At 37.3% G+C, this 10,086-nt stretch overlaps 1 protein-coding gene across 1 annotated transcript in view; it reads left to right on the top strand.

Annotated features, from left to right (window-relative positions):
* LOC119602963 (sex peptide receptor) overlaps window positions 1-10,086 on the top strand; it is a 185,354-nt gene extending 175,268 nt beyond the window's left edge. Inside the window, 5 exon segments of the mRNA XM_037954794.1 lie at window positions 174-238; window positions 240-301; window positions 2,554-2,742; window positions 8,325-8,498; window positions 8,605-10,086. Of these exon segments, the coding sequence (XP_037810722.1) occupies window positions 174-238; window positions 240-301; window positions 2,554-2,742; window positions 8,325-8,498; window positions 8,605-8,926 (812 nt within the window). The 3' untranslated portion in view covers window positions 8,927-10,086.

Raw genomic sequence — 10,086 nt, 5'->3', positions numbered from 1 at the left:
CAATGACTGTAAGGATTTTTATAAATTTTATTTAGTAATAAAAAAAAATTTCAAAACTTTGGGAGAACTGAAAACCCCACACTTTGACCCTATGCATATGTATTTAGATATTAGCAAGATAAAAATATAATTTTAATTTCATAAAATTAAAGATTTCTTTTTTTACTTTACAGGCGAAAAGGACTTCAGTTATGCTTGGGCGTTATACATTCTATTTCATATGCATTTTACTCAAGTGTTTGCATACAATTTCTATTGGACTTACGGTGACCTTGGCTATATGGCGTTATGTTGCTATAAGGTAATATTTTTCTGTGTCTATAAATACATACCTATGCTATGCAACCGCATGATAATTTAATTAAAAATTTTATGATTTCTTTTTTTGGGCTTGTCATAATAATTTAATAGATGTGATATTACTATTACATGACTTATAATTAATTTTTAATTTTTCTTGTGCTTTGATACATACGTCTTACGAATATGTAATTTAATACTCTTATAAACATATTTTTACGTAATTGAAACTCGTATTCAACAGTATTACATTTCTCAATAAAATAAAATGTTAAGGTTAGTAGTCGGAAGCTGAAATACGGAAAATTTTATCACATTACAAATTATAATCAGAGGTAAATAGATAGATAGATAGATAGATAGATATAGATAGATAGATAGATAGATAGATAGATAGATCGATAGATAGATAGATAGATAGGATAGATAGATAGATAGATAGATAGATAGATAGATAGATAGATAGATAGATAGATAGATAGATAGATAGATAGATAGATAGATAGATAGATAGATAAGTAGATAGATCGATAGCTAGCTAGCTAGATCGCTCGCTAGCTAGATCGATAGATGATAGATCTCGCTGCTCGCTAGCTCGCTCGCTCGCTAGCTCGCTAGTTCGCTCGCTCGCTTCGCTCGCTAGCTCGCTCTCCTCGCTCGCGCTCGCTCGCTCGCTCGCTCGCTCGCTCGCTCGCTCGCTCGCTCGCTCGCTCGCTCGCTCGTCGCTCGCTCGCTCGCTTCCTCGCTAGCTCGCTCGCTCGCTCGCTCGCTCGCTCGCTCGCTCGCTCGCTCGCCTCGCGCCTCGCTCGCTCTCGCTCGCTCCTCGCTGCTCGCTCGCTCGCTCGCTCGCTCGTCTCGCTCCTCGCTCGCTCGCTCCGTCGCTCGCTTCGCTCGCTCGCTCGCTCGCTCGCTCGCTCGCTCGCTCGCTCTCCTCGCTCGCTCGCTCGCTCGCTCGCTCGCTCTCTCTCTCGCTCGCCCTCGCCTCGCTCGCTCGCTCGCTCGCTCGCTCCTCTCTCGCTCGCTGCTCGCTCGCTCGCTCGCTCGCTCGCTCGCTCTCGCTCGCTCGCTCGCTCGCTCGCTCGCTCGCTCGCTCGCTCGCTCTCGCTCGCTCGCTCGCTCGCTCGCTCGCTGCTCCTCGCTCGCTCGCTCGCTCGCTCGCTCGCTCGCTCGCTCGCTCGCTCGCTCTCTCGCTCGCTCGCTCGCTCGCTCGCTCGCTCGCTCGCTCTCGCTCGCTCGCTCGCTGCGCTCGCTCGCTCCTCGCTCGCTCGCCTCGCTCGCTCGCTCGCTCGCTCGCTCGCTCGCTCGCTCGCTCGCTCGCTCGCTCGCTAGCTCGCTCGCTCGGCTCGCTCGCTCGCTCGCTCGCTCTCCTCGCTCGCTCGCTCGCTCGCTCGCTCGCTCGCTCGCTCGCCAGTCCGCTCGCTCGCTCGCTTCGCTCGCTCGCTCATCGCTCGCTCGCTCGCTCGGCTCGCTCGCTCAGCTCGCTACGCTCGCTCGCTCCTCGCTCGCCTCGCTCGCTGCTCGCTCGCTCGCTCGCTCGCTCGCTCGCTCGCTCGCTCGCTCGCTCGCTCGCTCGCTCGCGCGCTCGCTCGCTCGCTCGCTCGCCGCCTCGCTCGCTCGCTCGCTCGCTCGCTCGCTCGCTCGCTCGCTCGCTCGCTCGCTCGCTCGCTCGCTCGCTCGCTCGCTCGCTCGCTCCTCGCTCGCTCGCTCGCTCGCTCGCTCGCTCGCTCGCTCGCTCGCTCGCTCTGCTCGCTCGCTCGCTCGCTCGCTCGCTGCTCGCTCGCTCGCTCGCTCGCTCTGCCTTCCCCCCTTCCGTTTCCCTCTCTGGTGTCTTTTGTTGCTCAGTAGATTTTGGTTCACAAATCAATCATATATTCTCGATATTTAAATACGTATTTCGTTAATGATGGAAATAGCTGAGAATACTGAATACTGAGAAATACTGATCTTCACTGTTTTAAACTCTTGACTGTCCGATACTATCCGACTATATACTCTTACTTAAACCTATTTTCCTGTTAACATTCTCCGTTTTCCTTTTTATGTGTGAACATTTTTCTGGACGTTTCTTTAAATATTTTTATCAAGTAATTTAAGCACCAGACAAGAACTATTTCATTAAAACCCTTTAATGCTTTCTTTCTTTCTTTTGATCTGATTTTTTTTTTGCCATAATATGCACCGCAAAACAAACAAACGATCTGCTTGCAAATGTAGCCAACGTTTGTTTCTCTTATCACAATCTTGTTTTTACAGACATCCACACGGAGCTTGTGCTACTTTCCTCCTGTCCCATTGTAAGGAATCTATATTGTTTTCATTCATCATTTCGCCGATTGTTTGCTTTCCCACACTTTTTGTGTTTAAAGTGCGTAAACGAATGGTGGCTGACAGTGATGTGCCTCTCTATCATGTTGATGCCAATAAGGATACACAATTGTACAGGTATGTTAGTAAGACTTACACACTCATACATACATGCATAAGTACACATGCATGTATGTATATTCATTCTATACTCTGCTAACTGTTTAATAAAATATAAGTTGGGGAATTTACTTATGCTTTGCATATTGTTGTTGTTGCTAACAAAAAAAAAAAAAAACTTGAGCAACAGCTGTGAACCTTTTTCTAGACTTTTTTGTATACAATTCTTTTTGTTACCATTTTATTTATTTAATTATTTATGAACTTATTTTACTAAATCTAATACAACTACTTGCCTACTTATTTCCCAAAATGTCTGTGTTTATTTAAAATTGAAAAGTCATTTAGACTTTTGTAAGCTTCATTGTTGATTGAATTATTTATGCCTCAAACAAATTTATCAAATTTATTTTGCTATTGTATGTTCTTTTATTGAATATACAAAAAAAGAACAGCATGAGTTCATTTGATTCTTTCTTTAGAAATAGCAATTTCGTATTTATGCCCGCGGATATTAAAGTTCTTTTTTACAAGTTCATGGAAAATAAGTAAAAGATTGTGCGAAATCTTATATACTAACTAGAATTACTAAGTTTCAGTAATTTAAGAACAGCATGTGATTTCAGTAAAGTTTTCTTTCAAAAAAAGGGATTACATATTAATAATTTGTGAATATGGGATTTAGATGCTTGGCTTAGTATAAGACTTTTAGTCTAGTCTAGTCTAGTCTAGTCTATAGTCTAGTCCATAGTCTAATCTATAGTCTGCCTATAGTGTAGTCTATAGTCTAGTCCATAGTCTAATCTATAGTCTGCCTATAGTCTAGTCTATAGTCTAATCTAGTCTTGTCTATAGTCAGTCTATAGTCTAGTCTATAGTCTAGTCTATAGTCTAGTCTATAGTCTAGTCTATAGTCTAGTCTATAGTCTAGTCTATAGTCTAGTCTATAGTAGTCTATAGTCTAGTCTATAGTCTAGTCTATAGTCTAGTCTAGATAGTCTATAGTCTAGTCTATAGTCTAGTCTATAGTCTAGTCTATAGTCTAGTCTATGGTCTAGTCTATAGTCGTCTATAGTCTAGTCTATAGTCTCTATAGTCTAGTCTATAGTCTAGTCTATAGTCTAGTATATAGTCTAGTCTATAGTCTAGTCTATAGTCTAGTCTATAGTCTAGTCTATAGTCTAGTCTATAGTCTAGTCTATAGTCTAGTCTATAGTCTAGTCTATAGTCTAGTCTATAGTCTAGTCTATAGTCTAGTCTATAGTCTAGTCTATAGTCTAGTCTATAGTCTAGTCTATAGTCTAGTCTATAGTCTAGTCTATAGTCTAGTCTATAGTCTAGTCTATAGTCTAGTCTAGTCTATAGTCTAGTCTATAGTCTAGTCTATAGTCCTAGTCTATAGTCTAGTCTATAGTCTAGTCTATAGTCTAGTCTATAGTCTAGTCTATAGTCTAGTCTATAGTCTAGTCTATAGTCCTAGTCTATAGTCTATCGATAGTCTAGTCTATAGTCTAGTCTATAGTCTAGTCTATAGTCTAGTCTATAGTCTAGTCTATAGTCTAGTCTATTAGTCTAGTCTATAGTCTAGTCTATAGTCAGTCTATAGTCCTAGTCTATAGTCTAGTCTATAGTCTAGTCTATAGTCTAGTCTATAGTCCTAGTCTATAGTCTAGTACTATAGTCCTAGTCTATAGTCTAGTCTATAGTCTAGTCTATAGTCGAGTCTATAGTCTAGTCTATAGTCTAGACTATAGTCTAGTCTATAGTCTAGACTATAGTCCTAGGTCTATAGTCTAGTCTATAGTCTAGTCTATAGTCTAGTCTATAGTCTAGTGCTATAGTCTAGTCTATAGTCTAGTCTATAGTCTATCTATAGTCTAGTCTATAGTCTAGTCTATAGTCCTAGTCTATAGTCTAGTCTAGTCTAGTCTATAGTTCTAGTCTATAGTCTAGTCTATAGTCTAAGTCGAATAGTCAGTCATTATAGTCTAGTGCTAATAGTCTAGTCTATAGTCTAGTCTATAGTCTAGTTCTATAGTCTAGTCTATAGTCTAGTCTATAGTCTAGTCTAGAGTCTAGTCCTAGAGTCTAGTCTATAGTTCTATCTTAGTCTAGTCTATAGTCTAAGTCTATAGTCTAGTCTATAGTCTCAGTCTATAGTCTAGTCTAGTCTAGTCTAGATCTAGTGTTCTATAATTCTATCTAGTCTATAGTCGAGTCTAGTCTATAGTCTAGTCTAGTCTAGTTTATAGTCTAGTCTATAGTCTGGTCTATTGTCTAGTCCTATAGTCTAGTCTATAGTCTTGTCTATAGTCTTGTCTATAGTCTTGTCTATAGTCTAGTCTGGAGTCTAGTCTATAGTCTAGTCTATAGTCTAGTCTATAGTCTAGTCTATAGTCTAGTCTATAGTCTAGTTTATAGTCTAGTCTATAGTCTAGTCTATAGTCTAGTCTATAGTCTAGTCTAGTCTAGTCTATAGTCTTGTCTATAGTCTAGTCTATAGTCTAGTCTATAGTCTTGCCTATAGTCTAGTCCATAGTCTAGTCTATAGTCTAGTCTATAGTCTAGTCTATAGTCTAGTCTATAGTCTAGTCTATAGTCTAGTCTATAGTCTAGTCTATAGTCTAGTCTATAGTCTAGTCTATAGTCTAGTCTATAGTCTAGTCTATATTCTAGTCTATAGTATTGTCTATAGTCTAGTTTATAGTGTAGTCTATAGTGTAGTCTATAGTGTAGTCTATAGTCTAGTCTACAGTCTAGTCTATAGTCTAGTCTATAGTCTAGTCTATAGTCTAGTCTAGTCTAGTCTATAGTCTAGTCTAGTCTATAGTCTAGTCTAAAGTCTAGTCTAAAGTCTTGTCTATAGTCTAGTCTATAGTGTAGTCTGTAGTCTTGTCTATAGTCTAGTCTATAGTCCAGTATATAGACAAGTCTATAGGCTAGTTTATAGTTTAGTCTATAGTCTAGTCCTTAGTCTAGTCTATATTCTAGTCTATATTCTCGTCTATAGTCTCGTCTATAGTCTAGTCTATAGTCTAGTCTATAGTCTAGTCTATAGTCTAGTCTATAGTCTAGTCTATAGTCTAGTCTATAGTCTAGTCTATAGTCTAGTCTATAGTCTAGTCTATAGTCTAGTCTATAGTCTAGTCTATAGTCTAGTCTATAGTCTAGTCTATAGTCTAGTCTATAGTCTAGTCTATAGTCTAGTCTATAGTCTAGTCTATAGTCTAGTCTATAGTCTAGTCTATAGTCTAGTCTATAGTCTAGTCTATAGTCTAGTCTATAGTCTAGTCTATAGTCTAGTCTATAGTCTATAGTCTAGTCTATAGTCTAGTCTATAGTCTAGTCTATAGTCTAGTCTATAGTCTAGTCTATAGTCTAGTCTATCTAGTCTATAGTCTAGTCTATAGTCTAGTCTATAGTCTAGTCTCTATAGTCTAGTCTATAGTCTAGTCTATAGTCTAGTCTATAGTCTAGTCTATAGTCTATATAGTCTAGTCTATAGTCTAGTATAGTCTAGTATAGTCTATAGTCTAGTCTATAGTCTAGTCTATAGTCTAGTCTATAGTAGTCTATAGTCTAGTCTATAGTCTAGTATATAGTCTAGTCTATAGTCTAGTCTATAGTCTAGTCTATAGTCTAGTCTATAGTCTAGTCTATAGTCTAGTCTATAGTCTAGTCTATAGTAGTCTATAGTCTAGTCTATAGTCTAGTCTATAGTCTAGTCTCTAGTCTAGTCTATAGTCTAGTCTATAGTCTAGTCTATAGTCTAGTCTAATAGTCTAGTCTATAGTCTAGTCTATAGTCTAGTCTATAATCTAGTCTATAGTGTAGTCTTTAGTCTAGTCTTTAGTCTAGTCTATAGTCTAGTCTATAGTCTAGTCTATAGTCTAGTCTATAGTCTAGTCTATAGTCTAGTCTATAGTCTAGTCTATAGTCTAGTCTATAGTCTAGTCTATAGTCTAGTCTATAGTCTAGTCTATAGTCTAGTCTATAGTCTAGTCTATAGTCTAGTCTATAGTCTAGTCTATAGTCTAGTCTATAGTCTAGTCTATAGTCTAGTCTATAGTCTAGTCTATAGTCTAGTCTATAGTCTAGTCTATAGTCTAGTCTATAGTCTAGTCTATAGTCTAGTCTATAGTCTAGTCTATAGTCTAGTCTATAGTCTAGTCTATAGTCTAGTCTATAGTCTAGTCTATAGTCTAGTCTATAGTCTAGTCTATAGTCTAGTCTATAGTCTAGTCTATAGTCTAGTCTATAGTCTAGTCTATAGTCTAGTCTATAGTCTAGTCTATAGTCTAGTCTATAGTCTAGTCTAGTCTAGTCTATAGTCTAGTCTATAGTCTAGTCTATAGTCTAGTCTATAGTCTAGTCTATAGTCTAGTCTATAGTCTAGTCTATAGTCTAGTCTATAGTCTAGTCTATAGTCTAGTCTATAGTCTAGTCTATAGTCTAGTCTATAGTCTAGTCTATAGTCTAGTCTATAGTCTAGTCTATAGTCTAGTCTATATCTAGTCTATAGTCTATCTAGTCTATAGTCTTCTAGTCTCGTCTATAGTCTAGTTTTAGTAGTCTAGTCTATAGTCTAGTCTATAGTCTAGTCTATAGTCTAGTCTATAGTCTAGTCTATAGTCTAGTCTATAGTCTAGTCTATAGTCTAGTCTATAGTCTAGTCTATAGTCTAGTCTATAGTCTAGTCTATAGTCTAGTCTATAGTCTAGTCTATAGTCTAGTCTATGTCTAGTCTATAGTCTAGTCTATAGTCTAGTCTATAGTCTAGTCTATAGCTCTAGTCTATAGTCTAGTCTATAGTCTAGTCTATAGTCTAGTCTATAGTCTAGTCTATAGTCTAGTCTATAGTCTAGTCTATAGTCTAGTCTATAGTCCTAGTCCTATAGTCTAGTCTATAGTCTAGTCTATAGTCTAGTCTATTGTCTAGTCTATAGTATAGTCTAGTCTATAGTCTTGTCTATAGTCTAGTTTATAGTGTAGTCTATAGTCTTGTCTATAGTCTAGTCTATAGTCTAGTATATAGTCTAGTCTATAGTCTTGTCTATAGTCTAGTCTATAGTGTAGTCTGTAGTCTTGTCTATAGTCTAGTATATAGTCTAGTCTATAGTCTAGTCTATTGTCTAGTCTATAGTATAGTCTTGTCTATAGTCTAGTTTATAGTCTAGTCTATAGTGTAGTCTATAGTCTAGTCTATAGTCTAGTCTATAGTCTAGTCTATAGTCTAGTCTATAGTCTAGTCTATAGTCTAGTCTATAGTCTAGTCTATAGTCTAGTCTATAGTCTAGTCTAGTCTAGTCTATAGTCTATAGTCTAGTCTATAGTCTAGTATATAGTCTAGTCTATAGTCTTGTCTATAGTCTAGTCTATAGTGTAGTCTGTAGTCTTGTCTATAGTCTAGTATATAGACAAGTCTATAGGCTAGTCTATAGTTTAGTCTATAGTCTAGTCCTTAGTCTAGTCTATATTCTCGTCTATAGTCTAGTCTATAGTCTAGTATTATTGAAATTTAATTTTGACTATAACGATTTTAAAGTTTAGATATTTTTACTTTTTAACTATAAATTATGTGAAACCTTTTTTCTTCACAGGATAAACTTTTGGATACATTCGGTTATTATTAAACTAATACCCTGTTGCATATTAACCATTATCAGTTTTATACTAGTGAGGGTGCTATGTGAGGCTTCAAAACGAAAACAAAAACTCAAGGAATACAGTAATCCCAATAAGGATACACAGCAACCGTGTCTACAAAAATCCAGGTAAATTATAATTTATAATAACTGGTCCACTCCAAAAACCTTACTAGAAAAGCTAATATTAACCTCTTACTCTTTACGATATTTCATTGCACGTTTACATATATAGACCACCCAAATGCGATCGTCGTACCGATCGTACCACCATGCTCTTAGTTGCTGTACTTATACTCTTTCTCCTAACCGAATTTCCCCAAGGTATTTTGGGTTTAATGTCGGGTGTTATGGAGAAATGTTTCTTCAACGCCTGCTATCCGCCATTTGGTGAATTGATGGATTTGTTGGCACTAATAAATGCTGCTATCGATTTTGTACTCTACGGCTTGATGTCGAAACAATTTCGCACCACATTTAAGTCATTATTTTTCAAAAGACACTTTGGTAGTATTGAACTAACAAGGACTACACGACTAACAACTACATGTGTATGATTTTTTTTCCGCTAGAAACAATGTCAACACCCCCACTATGGCCCAAATGACACACTTAACAGTGGAGAAGATGACTATTAACCCGACTACGTCTGCCGTTGTCACAACGATGGGAACAACAAGAACAGAAGTAGTTACTACTAGTTTCCATTAAGTTAGATATGTATGTATATAAGAGTGTGATATATTTATTTGTTTACTTTTTTATAGAAAAGATAAAAAAAAATTATTATAAAGTAAGTATTTTCAAGGTGGACTTAAAGGTTTCTGACTATAGAAATGTTTTCATATGTCAGATTTTCATTGGCCTGCAAATTTGTCAATATCTTTGACTATTTAAACTTTAAGGATTTTGAATAAATCGTTCTTTGGTGGGAAATAAAATGTTATACTTTTTGCCTTAGGGCCTCTAGTTTAGCCAGAAAGTGGATTTTTATATTGTCTCTACTTTGGTGGGAAATAAAATATGATCACAGATTTTAAGCCTTTTTTCCCTAGGGCTTCCACTTTAACCAGAAAATGTTTTCACCCAAAAATGGACTATTCGTTAATCTAGTCTATGGAAATGTCAAACTATAAACTATTTTATAGTCTATAAACTATTTTATAGTTTAGTATGGACTAGTCAATAAACTAGTCTAAGGAACAGTCCATGGACTAATCTATAAACTATTCTATGGACTTGTCTAATGAGCAGTGTATAAACTAGTCTATGGTCTAGTCTAGTCTGTACAAGTCTAAAAGTAGTCTACAAACTAGTCGAAAGACTAGTCTATGGTCTAGTCTAGAAACTAAGTTTATAGACTAGTCTAATTATCAGTCTACGGACTAGTCTATAAAGTAGTAAATGGACTAATATATAAACTAAAGACTAGTCCAAGGGCTATTGTATAAACTAGTCTTTGGTCTAGTCCAATGCCTAGTCTATGGACTAGTCTAGAAACTAGTCAATAGACTCGTCTAAAAACTAATCTATAGACTAGGGTATAAACTAGTCTATGGACAAGTATATAAATTACTAATCAATGAAGTAGACTATGGCTTAATCTATAGACTAGTCTAATTACCAGCCTACGGACTAGTCTATAAAGTAGTAAATGCACTAATGTATAAACTAGTCTATGTACTAGTCTATAATCTAGTCGACAAACTAGTCAATG

Source organism: Lucilia sericata, unplaced genomic scaffold (genome assembly GCF_015586225.1).
Source record: "Lucilia sericata isolate MDLA Ls3-8-SP2 unplaced genomic scaffold, ASM1558622v1 Contig000266F_arrow, whole genome shotgun sequence".
Lineage (NCBI taxonomy): Eukaryota > Metazoa > Arthropoda > Insecta > Diptera > Calliphoridae > Lucilia > Lucilia sericata.
The sequence above is the reverse complement of the archived record's forward strand: the minus strand, read 5'-3'. Positions and strand labels throughout refer to the sequence as shown.